A 27,330-nucleotide genomic window follows, 5' to 3' on the forward strand; every position below is an offset into this window, starting at 1 on the left:
CGTAACAGCTGAGAGAAACGAGATAAGAACACATGTACGTAACAGAAGGCGTGCACGAGGGCGTACACGGAGGTGTGTACTAGAAACGTCACATGAAAGTGTCACAGGTGGGTGGTTCCATAGAGGAATTCTGCAGTGTCAGCAGAAATATGTGGCTGGATGCGCGCGCAAGCAACATGACGTGTGATTGACGTGGAACTGGAAAGTGAAGGGGACTTGACATTTAGCACTATACAGGGAGACAGAAGTCTGGCGGGTCAGAACAACCTAAACCCAAATCATATCTGATATCTTGTGTTTGAGGAACTGTATTATCTAGAAGGAAAGGTCTCTCGGGCAGAGGCTATTCTATACTGACTGCTAGTGCGTGCATATGTGTCTACGTGTCTAAGTGTAATGCGAGGGGCCATGGGCCTACCATGGTAACGGGAGCAATGAATTACTTGCACGGAGACAGAAAGGCCGGGCCCTTTACTCTGCAGCTGGGAAGATGTTTACCTATATCGCTAGACAGGAATGTATTTTCGAGGAGCGGAGCAGATAACTTGAAGGCTGAATTGTCTTGGCAGGCAGGCAGGCCGAGCCGGGCACCGCTCGCCGCACAGGGAGTAAGGCAAGGGTCATGGATGCAGATCCAGGCTGCAGCTTCTGAGGCAGAAGACAGAAAGGGCTCGATGGCAGAAATCAGGGCCTAACTCGCCAGAGCCAGGAAAACGTGAAAGTGCACCATGTAAAGACGGTGGCACGGCATACTTAGGAACTGAATATTCGATCCATTCATGGTGGATCTGAAAGAGGACATGTTAACGATGGACGCAAATGTATTTGCGTCTTCATAGCGGGTTGTGGAGGGAACATACATGTACTTGAGGCACGTACATGGAGCCGTTGGGGTCTACGTTAGGGGACACAATTGACCATAAAAATTCATATTACCTCAGCATAACCTATACGGAAGAGGTAAACATATCATAGAATACAAAGTTTCTTCGCTTTAACAGATGTTGATCATCAGCATTAGATAAAAAGTGACAGCCACAAGGGTTCTAGGCTCATTATTTAATGAGTGAAAGAGACCAGACGGAGATGGGCGTCTGATTAATTGTAGCAAGGTACACCAAACCCCAAGGCTCACATACCAACGGAAAGAGATGGGAGAGCTAATGCAAAGGAGCACAAATCCCTGACCCCACACCTTCAGCTGACATTTACCCTGCAGGCAAGCAGGAAGAACACCATAGGGACACATTAACATACAGTCGTTAAATACTGTCACAAAAGTGAACTCCTGCCCCTGTCGTGGGTGCAGCATGGACAGTGGGGGTGGCGACACGCCACGATTTGTGAATCTATTGTACTGACCACTGCACACTTTTGTAAATCGCTGTTTCTATTCGCTAGCCCAGATCCTAGTGCTAACATTCCAATGGTATGCTATGCATGAGCATGAAGGTGGCCTGTGTGGCACATGCATTGTGTGTGCACTTGAGGCACAGGGGTCTACAGGTTCTATTTGGAAGCCCATGGCCTGGTCTTGTGCACAAGATGTGCGGGAGCTTTTTTCCCCAGACAGTGGAAGTTTGTTGCTGACATTCCTGTAGCTGAAGGGAGGAGACAGAGCCATAAAAGTGGGGAAAGAGGAGACAGGGCTCCTTTGGACATATGATTATCTCATTTTGCTGTGAGGAGCTGCTGATTCGTTTTCATGAGCACCGCCATTTTAAAGACTCCGCTCTCTTTTGTTCATAGTGACAAGGGTGCGTCAGGTCCTTTTTGTATCGTTTTGATTACTATTTGGTGCAGTTGTCAATAGCCCAATGCACAAAGCTCACACCTCTTTCTGCGTTTGCTGTGGATACTTCAGGCTGGAGACTACCCTGCTGCGAGGAGTATCACTTGGGGCACAGACGCCTCCGGCTTAAATCGGATCCCGTATACTGTAAAAAAATTGAAGAAAAAAACCCTTAAAAGAGAATTACGTAGAAAGAGGAAGGGGATAATCTGGGAATCTGAAAGTGTGGCATTTAAAGGCCATAGATCGTTTTGAATATCCGGTTGTTAGCAGATTCAGTATAATCAGTATAAGCCTTTGGTAAAGCTTTATTCAATGCATTAACACAAGATGTGTTGGAGTCTTTCAGTTTGGAGGTGCAACAGCATCTTCAGCTGTGTACTGTCTTTATGGCTGTACTTTTTTTTATGTGTTTATTATCATTTAATAAAAATATACATGCATGTATGTGATAAGCTTTGGCAGTTTGTATAACGTTCCTGAATATACCATTGGCAGTGTTCTCAATTCTTTTCTTTTTGTGGCCTAGAGACAGGTAGCCAAAGCCATACTGCCCAGGTTTAATCTGAAAACAGTCACAAACATATTTATAATAAAGACCAGTTGTCTTAGGTAAGAAAGGGAGTGTCAAACTGCTGAAGAAATGCAGCCATTCAGAGAGATCCAACTCAGGCCATTCCACTGTAGGGTGGATTTTATTTCTTGAAAGACTGCTGATTGGAGAGCCCGCAAACCTGAAAGACACATGACGTCACCAAGGTATTGATGATAAAGGTGGGACACAGGCCAGTTACTTTTGAATGAATTAAGTATGGGGTGCAGGATGTGCCCTTGCTCATGAGCTGGGTGACATCAAGATTTCAATGTCAGAGGTTATCTGGTTAGAGAGTGCAGCTCTCAGGATATCCGCTCTCACGACATCAATGTCCTCTCCTATGCCGACGACATGCAACTCATTCCTCTCTCTAGGACAAGACAGACAGTGCGCGGCTCAAGTTCAATGTCTGCATGAGTGAAAATACCCACTAGATGAAGGCCAACTGCCTAAAGCTGAACAAGATGGAAATTGTGATCTCTGGGAAGAGCACTTTACCGTAAGACTCCACCTGGTGGCCAACAGAGCTAGACCGACGCCCACCACCAATGCCAAGAACCTCAGGATCGTCATCAACAGCTAACTCGACATCACCACCCAAGTCAACGCTGTCACCCCCTAATGCTTCCATACACTGAATATGCTGAGAAAGATTTCCTCTGGCTCCCAATCAGCCCCTAGAAAACATCACACGCACCCTGGTCATAAGCAAGCTGGACTATGCCAGAATCAACAGAAAACTCACCAGAAGGCTGCAGACCATTCAGAACTCGGCGGCCAGAATCACTTGCAACCTCACACACCGCACTCACTTGACACCACACCTGAAGTATCTCCACTGACTCCCCATTCAATTCAAAAAAGTCTTTATTCGATTTTCATCATAAAAGACATACTAGCATACAATTAATACAATTTCATTAATAAAAACATCCCAGTTATATTATCACCATAAAATCCATTCAATAAAATCCGATGCTAGTAATGTACATATAAATAAAATTCATAGATATATAAACATAGATAAAAAAGTATTAAATCCAGAAATTATAATTTATATTACAATATATGTTGATAAAAATGAATGACACAATGGTGCTAGAGAGAAATACTATTATCCACCTGGGGCCCAAGAGAACATTCTCTGGCAACCCTACACCGGATAATCCATGCCCAGCTAATGTATTTGGCTACCCCAGTCACTACTACATTGGAAGTGTCAGTTCTCAAGATTCTACTGGCTGTTAGAGCAGATCTTGTGCCCAACAGACAGCATACTGGACGCAGCCACTTCCACCTCAGAGCACAATACAACGGGCAAACAAAGAGGAAATGGTCTAATGATTCATCCTGGTCAACACAAGACAAGCATTTGCTACTTTTGACTAGTTTTGACCAATTTTCAGGGCATCCACATTACTAAAACCCCACAACTCTGCTCCATACAATACTGCTGGTAAAATGTTTTACAAACGAGCGCAATTCAAACTCCTCACCCACATTTTTAAGGTTCTATATAACACTGCCTGGCACACCACAACAATCGCATCTGTTTTCACAAACCTTTAGACCCCTCCACTCATCTGGAGATCTACTTGCACAAATCCCATGCACATAAAGAACCAGATCCGGTGGGTGGGCCTACCGCTATATATACGAGGCCCCTTCCCACTTCTTGCATTTATCAAGAAGCTAAAGACCTCGCTTTTCGAGCAGTCTTACTAGGTCCTAGGTTTGGCTAGACAGACACCTGCTAAGCACCAGGATACCTCCCCTCCCCAGTGACAGCGCACTCCTCGAATATGCATAACACAACAGCTGGTAACAGAGTCTCCTAACAAAACAGGATTATTATCACCAAATAGTCCCTTACTCCACATTACAGTGAGTACTGCTGTTTAAAGTCACTATCCCATACTCCTATCCTCTCCAAACGATGAGGTACTGCTTGAGTATTACAAACAGGGCTTCCGGGTGAAGTTGTCAGAGCATTGGGGATGTCCAAGACTTTTGAAAAATATAAATGCCTACCAGAGCTGTCTGTTTCGATGACATGAGTTAATATAAGGGTAGTGACAAGCAAGAGGAATGAGATGGTAATATGTCTTAAACTAAAAGGAAATATTGAAAACTAAATCTGCTTAAAATCGAGGGGCAGAACCCAACCATCACACTAAGGGATTATCAAACATACAAAAGGTGTTTAGCATCCAACTTGGTGACACATACAATACATTTGGTTGCATATAATGCTTTTAAAAGTAAGGAAGATTCCCCTGGCCCCAACTGGATTAGCGATTTTCTATAATTTTAGAGGTAGGTGGAGTGGCTAGCACAAACAAGGAGCTACAGACTAGAGGTGCAAAGATTCTTTGTGTGGCTTGTGGGGCAGATGACATTCTGTTATCAGAACATCAGAACCTTCGCTCTGCGTGTGCTTGTAGTGTTCGTCCCACAGGACGTACATGTTTATTTCAACACGGGCACTGGAAATACAGGCTGTCTGAATACAGTGTGCTCTGCATACCTTGGAACCAACAATCTGTAACTCATTCTGGTCATTGAATGCATAATAGGAGTATATATATGTATGTATCTATACAGTACTTGTATAGCCGAGCCCAGCAAAAAGACAGCGGAGCGATGTACAGTGTCAAAGGCAAAGATACGTTCAACGATTGACTGCAGGGGAAGCTCTGTGCAGAGAGAAGGAGCGGACTGTGTGAGCAGAAGATGCCGAGATGTGCTGTGTTCAGAGCGTGCAACAGATGCAATAAGTTCTAGGGCTCTGATAGTAGGGCCCAGATTTACTACGATTTTGCGAGGGGTCGCCTCACCTTTGTGGTGCAGCCCTGACACAAAATCAGTTTGGGCATGTCATAAGCCATACAAAGTCGATTTGCGAGGCACTGCTTGGTTTAGTAAATACAAAGTAAAACCACGCAGCACATAGCTCTGCCTTGCATTACTTTGTGTTGCGTAGGCGTTACATGGATTGATCATGGACGTTCTTGTTTATCCATCCATGTATTTTGTCGCACACAAAGATTTACAAAGACTTGTAAAGCTGTTTTTTGTGCAAAAATGGTGCGCCTACCCGAAAGAGGCATAATAAGGAGCAATATCTCTGCGTTACTTCCTCTTTCTACGTGTGCTGCATTGTGATGGCATTCTTTCCTGCACAAAAACCGTCCTGCCTGTAATGCAGGCACTCTTTCAGCATGACGTGAGGGTGCCGGCGTTGGATTTAGGCACACACAGTGGTGCCAGTGCTAGGAGAGAGCAGAAGTGCACCATATCTTATATATGACGCATTCTGCTCTCCCTTACATGGAACGCGAAAGGGTAGTAAATATGCCCGTGTGCTGTTCATAAATTATTAACAAAACTGATACAATACTCCAGACATGTTCCCAGATTACACAATGAACAGCACAAGCTTCACGCGTGCTCCCCCACCAGATCCTCACCTGCAGGAAGCCCTCTGCTGACTGCCGACACTTCGCCTGGATCTCCTTGATCAGGGCATCGAGAGGTGATATTTGACCTGATAGTTTGGCCACCTTCACGTTCTCGGACATGGTGACTTTCCTGTCCATCTCCGCCAGTCTCCTGAGCATGGCCTGCTCTTGTGCTTTCAGTAGCTGATACAGTCGTTGAAATTCAGCCACAGTTCTCTGCCTCGCAGCCACCAACTTGTTCTGTCGGGAGGAAGGATAAGTTAGTTGTCGATTCTGTTGGTCGATGACCAAATATTTAAGAGACCCATAAAAGACAAGCTGCTGCTATATATGAGGACAACACCAAATTGGTAAATTGTTTAAGTTCAATTATATTAATTGAGGAACCACTTTCAAATATGAAATTGAGTTTTGTTAACACAGTTATGTTTTCCACTGGAGGCCTCCATTAGATCGCAGGGAGTTGAGGACTAGGTTATGCGCAAGGTCTATTCGAATGTCTATTCGAATACACTGAAAAAAAAGTATGCAGTTCCTATGGGGCTAAGGGAGCTCTAGATTTGTACAGAAGGGTGCTCTCGTTTTAGGAGTAAGGGCCCTCACACACCTCAAGGGGTGTTATGCTTCATTATCGGGCAGCTCCTCGTTGGGCTGGCGCTGTAATGCCCAACAAGCCCCGCAGAGGGGGGCTCTTTGCGGAAGGTCTTTTCTTTTTGCCAATGCGAGTTGAGTGGAGTGTTGGGGCGTGTGGTAAACGTGTCTGAGTAGAAGTGGACGGAGGGTGTGTAAAATAAAAATAACTACAGGAATCCCAAAGATTCTTTATTCACTGGGTTCCTTTGTTATGATTAAAAAATTTGAAAATCAAGTTGAGAGCAGGATATGATGGACCTCTCAGACCCTAGCTGGTGTGTGTGAAAAGAAAAAAGGGTCAACATGTTTCATGCCCATTATAGTCCAAAGGATGACGGCATTTCATCAGGACAGCGGGATCATTATCCACTTGTGTAGGGATGTTAGATTTGTGTATGTGTATAATACCACACCCTAAAACAGTGTAATTTATAGAATAGTATACAGTACTACATTTCCACCTTAATCTTCCACACTACCAAAGCACCACACTCCCACTTCGGGCACTACGCTTTAACCGCACGCTTGGCACTCTCACCTCTCCCACCACAATATACAACCTGACTGTATGGTACAACACTAACACAGTTATGTCAACGCAGCATTGTACACCCATTCCCCCTTATTAAAAGTGTAGTGCTGGAGGTGGTAGTGTGGTGCCTTGCTAGTGCGGAAGGGTAGTTCTGTTATATGGTAGTGCAGTGGAGTGGTCAGAGATGATATGGCACTAGGCGCCCATTGGGCTAAGTTTGCGCATGATAAGACCCCTTTTATTATTATTATTATTATTAGGGGAGGGTTCCAGTAATTTGCTGAGGTGAAATGAGTACGACTGCTGCATTTCTTTTTGTGTTAGCACCTAACCCAACTGTGACTGCCACACAGGACAGGGATTCTCTTAGGTGAATGCATAGACAATTCAACATCCAATCAGAAAGTGATGATGTTGTGGACCAATAAAAACATGAAGAGATTCACTGAGAAGCAATGTCCTTCGAGGGTTCTTGTTGAGACGTTAGTTCAGGAGTGAGTTAGAAGTCTCCAGACAGCTCCAATAACCAGCAGCCACAAAACACAGGCAACAACGACCATGCCGCCACAGACACAGAGATGCACACAGACGCACACATGCCTACGTTGACGCAGTAGTTTCCTCTCACCTTTATAGCTTTAAATTCCTCTTCTACTTTCTGCTTGGATGCCATGAATCCTTCCTTCTCTTTCATCAGAAGGCGAAGCCAGCTCTGGAGTTCATCCTGCAGGGTGGAAAAGACATGGGATGAAAGTTTGCACCTGCACAGTTAGGAGAGCTACCTGGGGAAAAGGAACACAGACAAAGTTGCCTCTGCACTAGCACAGTGTTTCCTAAACTGTGGGTCGGCAAAGAATGTTTTGGTGGGTTATAAAAGTGCAAGCAATAAATAAAGATGCCTTTAAATTCTGTATTTATCTGTCACATTTGCTGCACTTCAAAGACAGAGGGCAAATGTCAGGCTCTGTCTCCTGACAAATTGCTGCTTAATTTCTTAACATGGGAATTGGTGTTTACAAACTCCTCTGACTTTGCAGTTAGAGAAAGAAAAGTAAAGTGAATTATGTGACAATCTCACTGGGATACATGTGGTGTGAAAGGAAAGCTGGAGGATGTCATTTTTTTAACACACCAAAAATGTAAATACCTGTAAATAAACCGTACCCATTCAGCAGTCAGGAAGCCAAAAATAAAGCACATTTCTTTTTTTGTCATTCTGAAGTGTGATGCAAACAAATATTTTCATAGAATCAAAACAAATCTAGACACTTTACCTTGGTGATAAACAAATGATAAATATTCACTGAAACCGGATTTCCACACATTATCATTTGAGTGGAATATAGTTTTAGCAATAAAATGTATGTCTGTGCAAATGTAGTGGACATTTCAACGGGATTTGTGCTGTCTGTCTGACAGTATGGGACTACACAATGCTTTAGTTACATTAAAAAAATCTCACGCCTCATGTCTGTTATAGGTAGTGTGAGTCATGAAAGTTTATCATTCTAAAAATTGGGTTGTGGTTCTCAAACGCTTGGGAAGCACAGCACCAGCGTATACTTTCACTGTTATATGTACACACACAGCAATGCAAAAGTGGACGATATTTCAAGCTCACAGACGCACTTTACATGGAAGAGAAGTGTAGAGAATGAGTAAAGAAGGGAACACCCACAGGAGAGCAGTGAAGTGCTGTCGGTTACAAAAAGAGTACCATGTGACTACTCAAGACCACAACTATACACAAAATCTTAGTTTGGACAACCCAGTGCAGTACCCAGCTAAGCAGACAATACCATAAAGGGATCTGCAGACCTGTTCAAAGCTGCCATCATACTGAAAACTATAAACTGAGCGCCTGTCTCTCACACTTCATCCACACACTGTACGCGCTGCATCGCATACAATAACTACACCTTGGCGGTCCTCACACATGATGTGCAAGCACTTCCCGCATAGGATCAAAACAAAGACAACATCCTTCCAACAACACAGCCTACCCATTATAGCGTGCAACCATTGTAGGCAAACACTTCAGTGTCACACATAGGGTTGGTAAGCGGTACATAAATGCTGCAATCCAATACAGTACCATGAGTCAGACTCAGACAGCAGAGGCAGCAACGTATCCATACAGCAGGACAGGCCTTCTACCGGCACCAGCACAAGGACAGTTACCTTTCGGCTCTACCTCTAAAAAGACCTGGCAGCACCCTGCAAGAGTGTCTCTCACTGGATCCAATTGAGTGGATGCTGCATGTGTGTGTATTTAGTGTGTGTGCAGCTGAGTGAGTAAGGATGTGTGTCACGATTTGACTGTTGACACAGCAGATCTTATTTGGGATTTGCTTTATGGGGAGGTTGTACAAGATGGCTGATAAAGGTGGCCTGCACTTGTGGTCAGCTAGAATCCAGAGTGAGGGAGACAGGATTCAACAGATCTGTTAGGAGAACAGTGAACGCCCACCCCGTACCCTGCCATTGTCTTCCCCGAGTTGTTTCCCCATCAGGCTGTGTACACCTGGACTCTTGTTCTCTGTGTCACCCTACCGTTATGGGGAGTGCACTGTGTGATCTTGGGTCTCTGGGATCCTTACTTTACACTCAATGTCTGCTTCTTTATGGGGGGCGCACAGTGTGATCTGGTGCCTCTGGGCTCCTTACCTTGTACTCCAAGGCTGCCTCCTTTATAGGGGGCACAGTGTGATCTGATGCCTCTGGACTCCTTACTTTGTACCCCTGGGCTGCCTCCTGTATGGGGTGCACAGTGTGATCTGGTGCCTCTGGGCTCCTTACCTTGTACTCCATGGCTGCCTCCTTTATAGGGCGCACAAGGAGATTAAGATGGATGCGTAGAGGAAGAGCTCCGCGAGCCATCAGCGGTACGCTGATTATATCCTAACAATCGTAATATCTAAAAGCCCACAAACACACACCTGAGATGCCGCTGAATGCTGGGCGCCGGCTGGTATAATCGTGCCTACGATGGCTGCGCTGAGGCCTCCGAGAGCCGCATTCAACCTAGGCCGCGGCGCGGGGCTGTGTTGGAGGCCGCGCGCCCGCTCCGTGTACAGCGGGGGACAACCCGCGGCCTCGCGACGCCCGATCTTGTGCTCCTGCCTGGCGGCCGGGAGGAGTCCCTCTGGAATTACCGGTTATCTGCTGCGCCGGCCCCGGACACCTGCAGATGCCTCATCGAGTGCGGTGCGGGACCCTGTGCATCTAGGTGTGCAATAGTAGGTCGGGGCCTACCACGTGGACGGGGACACTCGGCAATAATGGACACTGCCACAGGTTAGTGGGTTAGCCGGAAAGACCCCGAGCGGTCTCCCGCTTTCTTTATTATACCCTCAGGGAGTGCCTGCCCTGAGGGGTGTGTGAATGCGTGTCAAGGCGCAACATTGTAGTGGAGAGCCCAAGTGGCTCTCTACAGCCCTCCTTCAATTTAGTCCGCTTCTTCATCTACCGCTGGGCATCACGGGGAAGTCCATGCAAAGTCTCTCAACCTTTGGCTCGGGCCCGGATTGGACCGAAGGTTGTATCTTTGGCTTTGGACACACGGGGACGCCACAACCCCAGCCGGGGTTGTCTCGCCGCTCTCACCGCCAGAGGGGGTAACCGCCTCGCCCGGAGTGAGCCTGGCACCTGGACTGGCCACACCTGGCGACATAGTTCCCGCTCTCTCCACCTGCAATGACCTTGCCGGCGAACATCTGAAGCTCAGACTGCTGTCTTCTTCCTCGTCTTGGCTCACACTGGTTTCTCTCGCTCTCTTGAAACAGGACACGTTGCGAGTCACACTCTGATTGCCTCTCCGGACGGTGACCATGGTTCCTTGGATTCTGTCCACTGTCCACACCTCCGGTTCGTAGGGGGTTTGAAACTTCCACCCCGGGTGTCGATCTCGGATCACCACAGGATCCCCTACGTGCAGAGTTGGCTCTTTAGCGTGCCGTGCTTCACTTGCCTTCTGATTCGTGGCCCGCCTCCGGGCTTGAACAGCATCTTAATCTCTCTCTCTTGGCATCCATGTGTGATCTGTTGGGATGCTGTACCTAGGTGCCCTTTTGAATAATAAATGTGCGGGGGCACACTTAGTGGTGCTGTGTGGAATCTGTCTGTAAGCTCCTAGGAACTGATCAAGGGCTGCTTCCGGATCCTCTCCATTGTCCACAGCAATTCGCAGCGCCCTGTTGAGAGTCCTCATCAGCCTCTCCACCTCTCCGTTTGCTTGGGGCCACAGCGGGGTGATTTTTCTGTGTTTGATCTGGAGGGTCTCAAGGTAACTCTGGAATTCTCTCCCTTGGAACGGCGGTCCGTTATCGGATTTAATCTCCTCAGGAAGCCCCATCATGGCGAATACACGGTTCAGAGCTTTCTTGACTTGGGGGAAAGCAATCAATGGTATCACCTCCACCACTGGAAACTTCGAGAAGGCGTCGACCAGAACCAGCGTGTGTCTGCCATCTGGTAAGCTTCCAAAGTCTATGCTCAGGTGTGTCCATGGTGTGTGGTGTGGTTCCTCCGTTATAATTGGCGCCGGCACCGGATCCCCACCAGTTATGGTGCAGGCATGACAGGATCGCACCATTTCGTCAACCTTGCTGTCCATGGCCGGGAACCAGACTTTGCTCCTCAGCCGAGCTTTTGTCTTGGCCATCCCCTTGTGTCCCACGTGTGCTATTGCTAGTATTCTTGGTTGAAGGCTTTCTGGCACCACGATGAGGTGTCCTCTCAGAATCACCCCTTCGTCTCCCACACTCAGCTCACTCCTGACCTGCCACAGCTGCTGTCGGGTGTGGCTGACCTCCGGCCGGAGGCCCTGCGCACCGTCCATGAAGCGGGCCCAACGATTCCCATCTAGGGCGTGCTTGACGCGTGACAGCGTCTCATCTCTTGCCGTGGCCTCCCCGATTTCCTGCAGCGTCATAGTCTCGGGACAGGCAGCTTCTGATATCATGTGGACAAACGCTTCCGATCCGGGTCCGTCTTCCAGGGGCGGTGCTGGTTTGGTGGCATCCGGGTGGCGAGACAAATAATCCGCGGGATTATAGGCTCCTGGCCTGAACATGATTTTGAAGTTGTACCCTTGCAACTGGACGGCCCATCGCTCGATCCTCGGGGGCGCTAGCCTGGACGACCCGGTGAATAAAGGGACAAGTGGCTTGTGGTCTGTCACCACACTGAACTCCTGGTCGCACAGGTACAGGTGGAAGTGTTGTCACGCCCACTTGATAGCCAGTGCCTAACGTTCGATCTGGGCGTATCGGGTTTCGGTGTCCGTCAGGGCTTTGCTGGCATACCCCACCGGCTTCCACACTTCGGGTCCATACTCCTGCAGGAGCACCGCACCTAGGCCCACCGGGCTAGCGTCGACGACGAGCTCCGTCTTCCGTCTGGGTTGAAAGTAGGCCATCATCGTTTTGTCGAGGAGGCTGGCCTTGATGTCTTGAAAGGCCTTGTTGGCGGTTACGGTCCAGTCCTACTTCTGATCTTGGTGCGTTAGGGCTCTTAGAGGTTCTGCCAGATCCGCCAGATTCGGGATAAACCTCCCACAGTACGTCGCCATGTCCAGAAAACTCTGCTCTTCAGTGGGATTTTGCGGGGTGCTTGCTGTTCTAATCGCTTCAGCCTTCTTGGGATCCACCTTCAGCCCCTCCTTCGTGAATGTATATCCGAAGAAGTCAATGGACTCTTGATAAAAAGAGCATTTCGACCAGTGAAGGGTCAGGCCGCAGTCAACCAGTCTTTGTAGGGTGGCTCGAAGGTAGGCATGATGGTCTTCTAGGGTGTCGGAGTACACCACGATATCATCGCTGAGGTTGATCACTCCCCTCAGCCCCGACAGCGCCTCCCGTATGGCATTCTGGAATACCTCTGCGGCTGAGGACACCCGGAAGCTCAGCCGCCGGTATCTGGGTAGGCCCACGTGTGTCGAAAACGTGGTTATGTACCGGCTCTCCGGTTCCAATTCGAGCTGATGGTATCCCGAGTTGAGGTCTAGCTTCGAAAACCACTTCGCCCCGTTCAGGACGGCCACGATATCTAAACATTGGCTCATATATACATGTTCTAGACTTAAGGTGTTCTATACTTGTATTTAGTCTACTTGAGGGAGCGTACACCTATTAGTCTATAATCTATCATCCCTCTGGACCCCCAATCTACGGTAGTGTTATATAACGGCCACGATATCATCCATGGTGGGATTGATGTGCCTCTCCCTCTTCACAGCCACGTTCGGAGCCACAGGCGGATCTCGCTCCTGGTTGTTTGGGCTTGGGAGCCACAACCAGCGGGGACACCCACGGGGTTGGTCCTGACACTTTTTCAATCACGCCGAGGTCCTCTAGTTTCCTGAGATCCTCTTCCACCTGCGGCCGCAGATTGAATGGCACTCGCCGATGTCGAAGGGCCACTGGTCGCACAGAGGTGTCGATGTGCAGCCGGAACTTCTTTCCTTTGAGTTTCCCTAGACCCTGGAATAACGCTGGGAATTCTTTCAGCAGGGTGTCTGCATGTGACTGATGTACTCGGTTGGCAAAGAATACCAGCCCCAGGTCTTCTGCAGTGTGGCAGCTTAACAGGGTGCCCTTCTTCCCTTCCGTTATGTGGAATTTGGTGTCTGTCGAGTATTCCCCATTTACGACGGTGGTTTGGATAACTCCTCTCAGTGCCATCGGTTCAGTTCCTCCGTAGGTATATATCCTCGCACGGGAGGGAGTTAGGACAGGCTTGGGCGACATCCTGTCGTATTGGTCTGAATCCATAACATTTACGGAAGCTCCTGTGTCGATAAGGGCTCTTACTTCTGTGCCATCCACATGTATCGAATTACAACAAAGAGTACCTGGGTTCCCACAAGACTCATGTCTTAGTTAATCATGAAAAACATGAATAAATGCCCTTAGTTAAATCATTCAAATCATGAAAAAATGCCGACGCGTTTCCAGCCACGTATATATTCTTCACAGGCTTTCATCAGGGCTTCTTATTCTAGGCAAAAGATGGATAATCTTCTAGGTGATTCCTAAGTTATAGATGTTTAATAGTTTTCACAGTGTGGGTGGCAGCCAGCGATAATTATTCTTAAATCTATTTCTGGTTTGTGCACGCAAATCGTATTTTGTACTGCGTGGTGGTACAGAGGTTCAGGGGGTGGGGTCAACTCTGTATAGAATTATAGTGACTTTCTGGACGCGGCTATCTTCTTTTATTCTGCCGAGCCTGGATCTTCCGACACGCCACAGGAGCCAGTCCCCACGTTTTTTATCCCTGAGGTTTTCTTCAACCACTAGCGGTTTCCTCACTATTCCTCTTCATGTCTAACAGACCATCTGGCGTCCTCCCTGCAGGGAGCACGCCAGATGGTTGAATGATTTAACTAAGGGCATTTTTTCATGTTTTTCATGATTAACTAAGACATCCACACAGATTGAAAGAATTAACTATATCGTGATATGGTATTTGATAAATAGGCAAATATTTGACATGCTGCTTGTATTGATGAACTATATCAAGTAGCAAGTTGGAGCAATTGTTGTACATAAGTGTGTTAATGTTGTCAAATTGATTTCGTCGAAGAGTAATTGTATATATGTGTATTTAAAGTGGTGTTATTGTATTACATGTCTTCTGAGAATAGAAGAGATTTCCTATTCATAAAATATTCAAATTGAAGAAAATAAGAGGTTAAATAATAAAACCCAACCACTAAAAGAATATAGTGTGGTTTTCTGAAATTCAAAAAGTGGGAACCCAGGTACTCTTTGTTGTAATTTGTATTCTAGGCCCTACCTGGTTCCTGTCATTGGGCCTAACCCCCATGTAGTATCCACATGTATCGAGCACATAGGCGGGGGTCTTTTCTTTGTGGACGCTCTGCTGACATAGGAGACGACGTATAATTCGTCATCCTCGTCATCCTCGTACCTCCGCCGTCTCTCCTGGGCCTGACTGTCTGGTGGTGGCGGTGATTCCTGGTCTAGCGACAGCTGATGGACGCGTTGCGGCAGGCCTCTGGGTCTGGGAGCGGCTGCTCTATATCTTCCTTCACTCCTATCACACCTTCGCAAAATGGTTTAGCCGACCACACTTTGAGCAGGTTCTGCCTTTCACCGCGCATGTCGCTGTGGCGGGATGATCTTCGCCGCAGTATCCGCATGCGCTTCCCGACGCTGCCTTGGCTTGTTGGCGGTTCGCTGGCGGCCTCCTCTGAATCGCATCTACCTTCTCCGATTAGATCGGCGTGACTCTTGTCTGTGCCGGCGTGGCCACCGGAGTATGCAGGGCGGCCTCCATTTCTTCACCCCTCGCATCAGACAGTTTGTGGGACCTATCAAGGATTAGTATTTCGTCCAACGAGATCCCTGGTTGTCAGAGGATAAGCTTCCGCAGCCACTTGGATCGACACCCCAGAATGATTTGGTCTCTGATTTCTTCTTTCGGGTTGGCGAAGGGACAGGTGTTGGCCAGCCGGCGCAACCGTGTGTAAAACATGTCCACTGATTCCGACTCTGTTTGCCACGCCCTTTTGAACTTACATTTTTCAAAGTCATGGTTGAGCTGTGGGTCGAAATGTGCGTTGAGCGCGGTAACTACTGCGTCATAGTCGTTGTCTCTCCCTGTGTTGGGGAGCGTTTCAAATAGATCGTATATCTCCGCGCCTCCGTAGAGAATGAGAAGGGACCTCTCCGTCAGTTTCACGGGTGCCCTTGAAATAGTGGTTGAGTCTTCCGATTCAGGCTTTCCACCTGGGCGCAGCCGTCGCGGGATCTGCCGCCTCGCTGAAAGAGGGAAGTGGCGCCGCGCCTGTATGCGCGTGGTGAGGTGGCTGGGGCGCTGGGATCATGGCCTGTGTCTGCGCTTGTGCTTGCGCTTGGTCTCCCCCTGCTTGGACCGCAACTGCTGCTCCTGCTGCCCCTGTCGCGGGAAGTGACATGATTCAGTGTGGGCCACAATCAATGGATCCCTTCCAGAACACGCCTGGTCTGTGACGGGCTCTCTGCCTGGCACCTGTTCTCGGGCGCGCTTCCCCGATGCGCTGCGCACCGTCACCCTCTGTAGCTGGGTGATGTGGACTGGCTAGCCACGCCCGTACTCTGCCCCTCTATATCATTTGTCCTCGCCAATGCTTGATGGCGCCTTTTCTTGACTCTGGGGGTAGCGCCCGTGTGTTTACCCGGTCAGTTGCCTCAGACTAGGGGGCAGATGGGGCTCTTACAGTGTCCTCCGTGTCTTCCCTATGGCCGTTGAATTAGCCAGTGCTTGTTTAATTTGGTCTTTCAGCACACAGTGGGCACTGTTCCGGGCCAAGCGACAATGTCCGCTCCACATGCGGTGACTCTGGGGGTTGAGAGGCTCAGCTCTCTGATCTGCCGGCCTCCGCACTGCTCGCGCCGACTCGCCCCTCCTCCTGGGCCTCGGGCGCGTGGCGACGCTTGCGCACGTCGCTGGAGCCGGAGCAGGCGCCGGGATCGCAGCCATTGGGCCAGGTAGGCCGAAGGATGAAGCGCAGAAGGGGGGAAAGTGGGAGGACTCAACCATGGGCGCCTCGCGGCGAGCCCCGCCAGCTGAAGGCGCTCCCGACGGGGAGACGCGTGGGCGGGCCTCAAGCCGGAGCGCAGGCGGATGCGGGCAGTGACGCGGGTGGGCCAAGCAGCTCCCGTTCTTCCAGCCAGTGGCATGCAGGCTCTTCCTGGGCTGGAGACAGGCCGGCACGCGTGGCCTCAAACCGGCCTCGTCGCCAATGTGCGATGGTAGGTAGGGGCATACCACGTGGACGGGGACACTCGGCAATAATTGGACACTGCCACAGGTTAGTGGGTTAGCCGGAAAGATCCCGAGCGGTCTCCCGCTTTCTTTATTATACCCTCGGGGCGTGCCCGCCCTGAGGGGTGTGTGAATGCGTGTCAAGGCGCAACATTGTAGTGGAGAGCCCGAGTGGCTCTCTACACTAGGGACACAGTGCCCTGCGAGGCCTTCGTGTGCGCGGAGGGCCCGACCGGAGCAGCCCTGAGTGCCCAGGGAGACAGCGCGTCACCCCCTGCCCTTGGGGACGTTGCCCTGAATTCAACTGCCCTGACTGATGACTCCCTGGATATCCCCCCTGCGGGCGAGGGGGCGGCCGTGCTGAGGACAACTTCTTTGTGTGCGGTAAGCGGGCCCCCTGGGAGCGCGTGGCCGTGGAATTAGCTTCTCCATCTGGGGTACGCCCCGCCAGCTCTTTGCTACTTCTTGTGATCCTCGGGCCTCCGACCAGGCGACTACAGAGCACAGACCAGATTGCACAGGCGAAAAGGGAGGATCCCATAGATCACTGTGCATCTTTGTCACTGTCGGAGGGGTGGGGGCGGCCCTTAGCGCTTTACCATTGAGGGACAACGCCCTTTTTGTTTACCTTTATTCATTGAGGGACAACACCCACTTTGTTTAACTTTATTTATCTTTATTTTTGCTTCAGGGCATCCATCTTGTCCTTTGGTCAAAGAAACTGAAGAGGGGTGCCCCCTCCTCCCTGGTCTCTATGCTCGGCTGTGCATAGAGAGTGAAATGGGCTGGATCCACCCTCTGCATTTGGGGGCCATCTTGTAAGGGGCAAATTGAAACTGACAGTATCCCACTGATCTGGTTCAGGAATTCTCCTCTTAACTTCATCCATGTGCCACTGATATAACACTACCATCGGACAATAGATCAAGTACAGCTGTGCCGCAACAGCGCTGGCAGCTGCAACGTTTCTACCTATCCATCTAACGGGCACATTGAGTGCCCTGGGGGCATTTCCCTCATTTACAGCTGAGCAGTAAGTAGAGCCATCTGCACCGTTTAGGCCCTTTACAGCTGCGCAGCAAGTAGTGCCAGCTGCACTGTTTAGGCCCTTTACAGCTGCGCAGCAAGTAGTGCCAGCTGCACTGTTTAGGCCCTTTACAGCTGCGCAGCAAGTCGTGCCAGCTGCACCGTTTCGGCATTTTACAGCTGCGCAGCAAGTAGTGCCAGCTGCACTGTTTAGGCCATTAACAGCTGCGCAGCAAGTAGTGCCAGCTGCACCCTTTAGGCCACTTCATCCCGGTACTCCAATCTCATCTCCTCCCACATATTCCTACCTGCCACCCCCCTTTTTAGTCCACCTCTCCTCCAATCTTCTCCCCCAGTTAACTTTCCTTACGCTCCCCTTATTCCTCCCTCTCCCCCTATTCTCTACCCCCTCCTCCCCTTGCTTTCTACCCCAATTTCTCCACAAACCCATTGCATCCCTCTTCTTCCCCCCACTCCTCCAACATTGATATGCTACCCCTTCTCCCCCCTTGGTAACCCTTTCCATTTCCCTCCCTCTGGCCCAGCAGAACCATTTCCTTTCTTCAACTTCCCTTTCTCCCAACCCCCTCACTCTGCCAGAGGCTCATTCCCTCACAGCCACCTCTCCTAGCTGACAGGACCTCTCCAACCACCTCCCCTCTTTTCCGCCCTACCCTCCTACATCCCTATGATTCCACACAGTCCTCCCCTCTCCTTCTACCCCACCGCCATGATCCACACCCATCTCCCCCTAAATATGTCCTTAATTCCTTTCCTTCTTGCAACGCCAACAAAGACAACCCGCCCTTCGCCTCTGATACACCAACTCCCGCTCTCAACCTCCACATTTCCCCACTTATGAACCCTATACCCCAACTCTCCTCCTGTCCCCCAAGCTCTCCCCGCCCTTCACCACCAATTTCACCCCCTCCTGTTTCCATCGAGCCACCCAACCTTCTGTGCTCTGCCCTACTCTCTCTGGACAATATGCTAGGCTCTATTATCACCTCCATCTCCCAGCTTGTAGCTACCATTTCACTTTTAAGTTCCAAGATCTCCACTTTTCCTTACACTTTGGAAAACTCTCACCTTCCCACGAGATGCACCTCGCCCCCCTACCCCAGTATAGACAAGCATAATCAGTCGTCTGCAAACATCGTTAACTCACACAAGCCCTTGAACGCCACCCGTCTTCAACGTGTATCTCCGAGTAACCCAACTATCTACACTATTCCGACCATCTCCTCTGTCAGAACCAAGCATCCAACTAAACCCCCCGAGCACCCCTGTATAAGTTCAATATCCAGATCACCCTTCAGAGCCCAAGTGCCCCCGTCACCAAAACAGTCTTGACAGAGCTGCGCTGTCTGCTCCACAACTGCAGATCTGCAATAAAACACAAACTTGAAATCTCCGATACCATCACCTTTCACAATATTGACATGCTCTTCCTCACAGAGACCTGGTTCCACGATACCTCTCACTCTATGTTTGATCTCCTATTACCCACAGGCTATTCTATATTTAGGAATGACAGAACTGACAAAGTTGGGAGTGGTGTTGCAGTCATCTTTACAAACTCCCTTCAACTTAAGGCTTTTCCTATCAGCTCCTTCCACACTTTTGAATGCCTATCTCTTGAGCTTCAATTGCACCACCGCTCACCCCTCAGATTCCATGCCATTTACCGCCCGCCTGGCAGCGGCCCTTCGTTAATGGAGGAACTCACTGACTTCATCAGCAACCAATACTCCCAAAGTGACCTTCGTGGGTGACTTCAATCTCCACTGGGGCTTACCGCAAGACTCTTCCGCGAATTCGCTGGCCACTTTCCTCTCTGCGAACGATCTTATCCAACACTGCACAGAATCAACACACTCCAAGGGCTCAATCCTGGACCTTCTTATTTCTAAAGCAGGCATGCTTTCTATCGCTACCCCTATTCATGTAGACTTGTCTGACCACCTCCTCATCCCATTCTCTCTTCACCTAGCACACTCTATAACTCTTGGCCAACCTAAGAGGGTTCCGTGACACTAAAAATATTGACACCGGTTCCCTCTGTGAATCTGCTTTGCTGTCACTTCCAAGGCTAGACCAGAACCTAGATGTTGACGAACTCACCTCCCAATGCCTCACAGTCCTTGCAATCGAAAACAATAACGTCGCCCCTCTCCAAAGCAAAAAGAAAAGGCCCACTCCATCAGCACCTTGGTTCAACAAATCCCTCTATGAAGAAAGGAAGCACCTAAGACTCCGGGAGAAACAATGGAGGCAAGCGCCGTCCACCGATAATTTGACCACGCTTCGTTCAGCAAGATCCAAGTACCACAAGCACATCTTCCTTGGGAAAGCGTCTCACTTCAGAACCCTCCTTGACTTAGCCATAAATAGACCCAAAAAACTATTTGATCTCATTAAGAATACTAACTGCTCTCCCCCAACCTCCAAATTTTAGGATTCTACAAAGAAAGCAGCGGATTTCGCTGTATTCTTTGACAAAAAAGTGAAATCACTGGTGGATCAGGTCGCTCATCCTATCCCTCCAAGGGGCGCAAATCACTAGCCATTTGGCAGAACTTTGACCCCATCTCTGAAGATGCACTCCTCAATTGCATCTGCGAAACAAAGCCCTCCAACCATTCTCTTGACCCTATCCCTAGTGCCATTGCCATTTACTTCTATACCCTTTCTCTTCCCTATTGGACCACTCTGGTCAACCTCTCCCTCTGTCAAGGCTTCCTTCCTGTCCCGTTCAAAACTGGGCAGATCACCCCTCTGCTTAAAAAACCCACTGCTGATGCGAATGACCTCAACAACTTCCGCCCCATCACTAACCTACCCTTTCTTGCGAAGATCACAGAAAGATGTGTATCGAAACAGCTCTCTCGTCATATCAAGGACAATGATCTTCTTGACAATCTTAAGTCTGGCTTCATCCAAAACTGCAGCACTGAAACAGCCCTGCTGCAAGTGATTGATGACGCGCTGCGGATACTCGATTCGGGGGGGGTCTTGTCTTCTAATTCTCCTTGACCTTTCTGCAGCCTTTGACACTGTCAATCACAACACTCTCCTCAACACTCTAAAACAGAGAATGGGCATGGAGGGCACCGTGCTTAAATGGTTTGCTTCCTTCCTCTCTGATAGATCCCAAATGATCAAAATAGCGAACAGTCTTTCATCTACTTTGGCGGTGGGTCAAGGTGTTCCTCAGGGCTCTATACTTGCACCCACACTGTTCAATCTCTATTTAGAACCACTGGTAGATCTCCTAAGTAAATCTGGGGTCCACTATCTTCTCTACGCAGACGACACTCAAATCTACCTCAAGGTTGCCTCCACTCACGATCTCTCCGTCCTAAGCTCTACTCTGGACTCCATTCAAAACTGGATGTCAACACATCAACTGATTCTGAATCCCTCCAAAACTGAACTCCTCCTCCTCTCCTCCTCACTCTCTTCTCCCTGGTTCAATCATGGATGGATCAGAAAAAATTTACTTAACAATAAACCCATCATTGTTACCTCTACTTGTACTTTGTACGCTTTTGTAACCTGCACACGTCACTTTTTCCTCCTATAATGCACCGTTTGCTACCTCTTGTATTTTGTTTGCTCGCAATTGTCACTTTCGCCTCATGTAACTTAACATTTGCTTTTGTAATTTGCTCACTTGTAATGTTCTCCTCATGTATCAGATCTGTTCCTTTTGTGAAGCGCACTGACACCTTCGGGTAAAGTCTGCGCTATATGACTGGAACCCAATCTCCGCGGATGATACCATCCGCCTGATGAACTCCATCCATTCAGGATCCCTCTCTGACCCACGCCCTCACCACATCTTCAACAAAGCAGATTCCATCATCGCACCCCACCTCCGAGATGTCATCAACTGCTCCCTCACCTCCGCCACCTTCCCAGATAGCTGGAAACACGCCGAACTCAGCGCCCTTCTGAAAAAACCCACAGCTGACCCCACCGAACTCAAAAACTACCGCCCCATATCACTCCTTCCATTCCCGGCCAAAGTCATCGAGAAAGCTGTCAACAACCAGCCTTCCTCGAAACCAACAAATCCCTCGACTCCTCACAGTCCGGCTTCCGAGCCAAACACAGCACTGAGACCGCACTCATCGCAGCAACAGACGACATTCGAACTCTACTGGACAATGGTGACACCGTCGCCCTCATCCTCCTCGACCTCTCCGCAGCCTTCGACACAGTCTGTCATAGCACCCTGTTACAACGCCTCAGTAACATCGGAATTCAAGGAAAAGCACTGGAGTGGATCACCTCATTCCTTGCCGGAAGAACTCAGAGAGTCCGCCTCCCACCATTCATATCAGAAGCCACTGAAGTCATTTGCGGCGTGCCACAAGGATCTTCACTCAGCCCCACCCTCTTCAACGTATACATGAGCCCCCTCGCGGCCATCGCACGCCAACACAACCTCAACATTATCTCCTACGCTGATGACACTCAACTGATCCTCTCACTCACCAAAGACCCTAACACCGCCAAAACCAACCTACATAAAGGAATGAGAGAAGTAGCCGAATGGATGAAGCACAGCCATCTGAAACTGAATTCCGACAAAACAGAAGTCCTTATCTTAGGTCCCTCCCCCTCCGCCTGGGACGACTCGTGGTGGCCAGAATCCCTTGGAAAAGCACCCATCCCAACAGACCATGCACGGAACCTGGGCATCATTCTGGACTCTTCACTCTAGATGACCAGACAAGTCAACGCTGTTTCATCATCTTGCTTCAACATTCTTCGCATGCTCAAAAAAACATTTCGCTGGATCCCCACTGAAACTAGAAAAACGGTCACCCACGCACTGGTTACAAGCCGCCTGGACTACGGAAACACCCTATACGCCGGTACCACCGCAAAACTTCAGAAAAAACTCCAACGCATCCAGAACGCATCAGCCAGACTCATTCTAGACATTCCGCGTAAAGATCACATTTCTGGACACCTGAAAAACCTCCACTGGCTCCCCATCAATAAAAGGATAACATTCCGCCTTCTAACCCACGCACACAAAGCACTTTACGAATTTGGACCCGAATGCCTCAACACACGACTTTCCTTCTACACCCCCTCCCGCCAGCTACGCTCCTCCCACCTAGCCCTTGCTGCTGTACCTCGCATCAACAAAACCACCATGGGAGGAAGATCCTTCTCCTACCTGGCGGCTAAAACCTGGAACTCACTCCCCACTCACCTTCGCCTCACTCAGAATCACCTAGCATTCAGAAAGCAACTTAAAACCTGGATATTCGACAAGTAGCTCCCCACCCTTCTCCAAGCGCCTTGAGACCCTCTGGGTAAGTAGCGCGCTATATAAATCACTGAATTGAATTGAATTGAATAAATAAAATAAAATTAAAAAAAAGTGTGATCTGATGCCTCTAGGCTCCTTACCTTGTACTCCATGGCTGCCTCCTTTATGGGGAGCGCAGTGTGTGATCTGTGGTCTCTGGACTCCCTGCAGATGACGCAGATGAGCTTCTTGTCCTCCTGGCAGAAGAGTTTGAGCTTCTCCTCGTGCTCCGGACACAGGGCCCCCTCCCCTGGCCTCTCTGCCTGCAGGGAGAGCTGCTTCACCGACTCTACAATGCTCTGCAGCTGCCGGTTCGGCCTGAGCCTTCCCCGGGCAGAGGCCACTCTGCATTGGGGGCAGTGAAGGACCTGGTCCGGCCCCGGGGGGCACCCGAGGATGCAGGCGCGGCAGAAGTTGTGCCCACACTCCGTGGTGACCGGGTCCTTGTAAAACTCAAAGCAGATGGGGCACGAGGCGTCGGCCTTCAGGGTGTTCCAGGGGCTCGCGGCAGCCATGGTGCCAGGAAGCGAGAAATGAAACCGAAACCTAAGGTTCACTTCACAGCAGACGAGCTTCAGGAAGTGCACAAGAGCCGTGTGACCTAACCCTGGCGAATGCCAAGCACCACCCAAAACAATGTGTGTGAACCATGTGAAATGTGACTCCAGTGAACTGAAACAGTGGAAAATGAATACTGCAAGTTCATGCGCACCCTGGCAACAGGAGGCGACTGGACGGACAGGTTTTACAGCGGTTCGAAAGCACGTTGAGAAGCATTCACAGTCAGCGCGAGAGGAGGGCTCTTTCATGACATAGACTAAGACAGCTACAGCATCGGGGTACAGACATCAATAACAGAGAACGGTTTTGAAAGTGATACAAAATGAGTTGCCCAGGATCACAATATTTGTCAAAGTGTAAATATTTGAGTTTCAGCTGCAACGAATCCAAAAGACACATGCAGTGTTGGATTGGGATTAGAAATCGGCCCAGGCACACTAAAAACAAGCATTGGCATAACCAATAGGTCTCGCTTTTGGGACCTTATAAGTGTTTAACCATGCAACACTTGATGTTGTTCCACCAAGGATATTGTGCTGGATAACTAAACACTTATAAGGTCCCAAAGGCGAGACCTATTTGCTATGCCAATGCTTGTTAAACTTCTTTTGCCTTTCAGAGACCTCAGGGGGCCTTGACCGTTGTTCGCGTTCCTGGCCCTAACCATGGAAACTGCATTATCCTGCACAGGCGAGTAAACATTTACTCACAACAATACACAATTTTATTGGTCTGGATTTAGGAGCCAAAATCAACACTCTTTCACGAACCTTGCTCAACTGGAAAGGGTATAAATACGTCACCTGGGTTCATATTTTGCAGACTGATGTGCAGGGAGTGCATCAGTGCGAGTGAGTGAGCGTGAGTGGTAGACCTCATGTGCGGACTACCGGCCAAATCGATCTACAAAAATACCACCGCCACGACAGTGCCTACCACATCGCAGGGTAAGTATATACATTTGTCGACACATGTACTCACCGTGCAATGTGGTTACAATGACGTAGTGGTTCTAAAAAAGAGAGAGTTTTCCCAACTGAACCCAGAAAGGACCGGGAAATATTACAGTAACAAAAGAAAAATTCCTTTCTGTGAGTTTTTTTCAAAATCTTACATGTAAATTACTTACATAAAACCATTTGCTTAGACCATTTTCATAATTATACAAAGCCCTCTGTACAAATATAATCATTCCATGAACATGTGTGTATCTTCGTAATTATTTATTTTGCATGTATGTTTATCGGACAATAAACAATTCATCACATCCATAAATTATAACAACATTTCATGCAAATACATTTTACACAATATACAAATATAAAAAAAATTCTCTTTATACATAAAAATAGTCCGTGTGTCGACGCGTTTCGGTGCTTCGTTTATTAAGGTACACCTTCCTCAGGACAGAATCGTTTAAAAACATAGAGTCTTCTTTCTAAAAGAGATACATACAATTAATATAATTGCACAGTTTTTAGTCATAATTCACAATCTAGCGGGCTGATCATGTTAAAGGTCATAAACAGATCTTACTTCTTACTAAATTCAGTTTTGTGGGTACCAGATGAGTATCCCTGGGGTCGCATTAGACGAAAGAGCATCAGTCTCAGTTGTCTATTTCACCCGAAGTTCTGTATGAAAATATTATTCAATTTTAGTCATAAAGTTTATAATTTTATTTTAGAATTGAAACTATAGGTCCAGGTGCTCACTTACTGGATGCATAGACTGCCGCGCTTTACTATAGTTTGCACCAGTCTTGGGTTTCTCAGGCTTTATCAATTTCCTCCTTTGTTTCCCTGGGGTCACATTAGACGAAGGACATCAGTTTCAGTAGTCTATTTCTCCCAAAATTCTGTATAGAAATATTGTTCAATTTTAGTCATAAAGTTTATCAATTTGTTTAAAAAAATAGAACCAAAAGGTCCAGTCACACACTTACTGAATGTATAGACAGCTGTGCATTTCTCTAATTTTGCACCGGTCGTGGGGCTCTCAGGCTTTATCAATCTCCACCTTTGCTGGCAGGGGGGTAATATGCCTCCTCTGTCGTGTCCCAAGTGGATCCCTCTTTGTAATCTTTGTAGGATCCTGTATGCCTAAATCATAAAATAGATCGTCTCATTACGGTCGTATCTTCAAAGACCAGATTATGTGTCACGCTCCTAACTCATATAATAAGATCCTTCATTATCTCAAATTTTATGAATAACCTAATAGGTAGCCTTTCTTTTGATCATAGATTCAACAAAAGTGGCCCTATTTCATAGTACTTTTTCACGTTCCCATTGCGTAGAATAATTCATCGCAGCTTCGTGTGTCTTCGATATTCGTTATTAAAATAATAATGGTCTCAGGGTCTATAGTTTAAGGGTTCCTGCTCAAACAATTACTTAAATTTACTTGTATAAGAGCCCACCTGTTCAGTGCGCAGATCAACAAAATTGTCCACAATATCTAAATAGTGCTCTCGAGTGGTTCTCAATTCCCGTATTCAGCGCACGCTAGCCTCTCGTGTTTCCCTTACCTTAAAACCATACAGCAGCGGTTCCCCGTCCCGGTCTCTCTGGTTCCCGGAGCACGATAAACTGCTTCGGAACCACCGCGTTTACATACCCATTCGATCTCTCAATTATTGTGTTAGATGGGAAACAGGTGATTGTTCGACATCGTATTCGCCTTTGTTGACGCCATCTTTGTAGTTTATGGCGGTATTCTTAGCCGTGTGTATTCATTAAAGGACGGACTAGGACATCGGGTTTCCAAAGGGTTCAATATAGCTTAACATTTTGGTTAAGTAATAATGTTCCTTTATAATAGTTAGTGTCCAAATTGATAACATGGGAATCAACTCCCCGTTTTGAACAACTCTCATGTAACCTATTTATATCGGTATACAGTTTATCGAGTATTGTTTTATATGGAAAAACGCCGTCATATTTGTAGTTTTTTACTCGAAAAAACGAACCTCGTTTTCTCTTTTCTATTTTATATATAATGATCAGTCGTGTTATGACCATAGAGAAATTCAGTATTTACACATGACATACCAAGGCGTCCCTATCCATGAGACTTCTCTAATAATTACAGACACCTGCTCAGTAGTGTACTCGTTTTATGTTCAATACAGGTTCTTTTGTTCATTATCATCAATAGTTAATTTGTGATGACATTCAATTACACAAAATATTATGCATTTATAAAAACATTAGACCGATATATTCAATAATAATCCTCTCCAGTATTCCTTCATAACATAGTCAGAGTATATCATAAACCAGAACAATTCTTAAATAAACACATATTAGTCTATGCACTTGTTCATTGAGGTCTACAATCACATGATTTGATTTAATATACACAAAAATTGTTTTGTCTCTCTCTACACCACCTGGAGGTGCATGTCATGTTTCTTCACCTAATATTTTTCTTGCATCACATTCTATGTATATTTTTCTAAGAAACATTCAGACATGCTGTTATTCTTTTGAGTCAGTGTTTAGTTGTCCCTCTTGGTGACTCTCGTATGGATCCTACATACATAGTCTTATTTATCTATACTTTTACTTATGACTTTACTCTATACATCATGATTTTTGTACATTCAAACCTTGTAATGCA

At 47.9% G+C, this 27,330-nt stretch overlaps 1 protein-coding gene and 1 long non-coding RNA gene across 3 annotated transcripts in view; both read right to left on the bottom strand.

Moving 5' to 3' along the window:
- The window catches only part of LOC147668696 (E3 ubiquitin-protein ligase TRIM7-like), a 92,670-nt gene extending 69,000 nt beyond the window's left edge, over positions 1-23,670 (bottom strand). The window contains exons 1-3 of one of the 2 annotated variants that reach the window (XM_086948502.1): positions 23,247-23,670; positions 7,642-7,737; positions 5,858-6,088 (exon numbers count right to left, since the gene is read on the bottom strand). In XM_086948502.1, the coding sequence (XP_086804628.1) occupies positions 5,858-6,088; positions 7,642-7,737; positions 23,247-23,660 (741 nt within the window). In that variant the 5' untranslated portion in view covers positions 23,661-23,670. The remainder of the gene's footprint in view (positions 1-5,857; positions 6,089-7,641; positions 7,738-23,246) is intronic. The other variant, XM_086948503.1, reaches the window with a different exon arrangement.
- A 1,280-nt stretch (positions 23,671-24,950) lies between these two features.
- LOC147668697 (uncharacterized) lies at positions 24,951-26,383 on the bottom strand. Its single transcript, XR_015303841.1, has 3 exons — positions 26,237-26,383; positions 25,426-25,808; positions 24,951-25,340 (listed from the first exon to the last, which is right to left on the bottom strand). It is a non-coding gene; the product is annotated as an uncharacterized LOC147668697 (long non-coding RNA).
- Positions 26,384-27,330: the final 947 nt, after the last annotated feature.

The sequence above is a fragment of the Lissotriton vulgaris genome, unplaced genomic scaffold, assembly GCF_964263255.1.
Source record: "Lissotriton vulgaris unplaced genomic scaffold, aLisVul1.2 SCAFFOLD_3633, whole genome shotgun sequence".
Taxonomy (NCBI): domain Eukaryota; kingdom Metazoa; phylum Chordata; class Amphibia; order Caudata; family Salamandridae; genus Lissotriton; species Lissotriton vulgaris.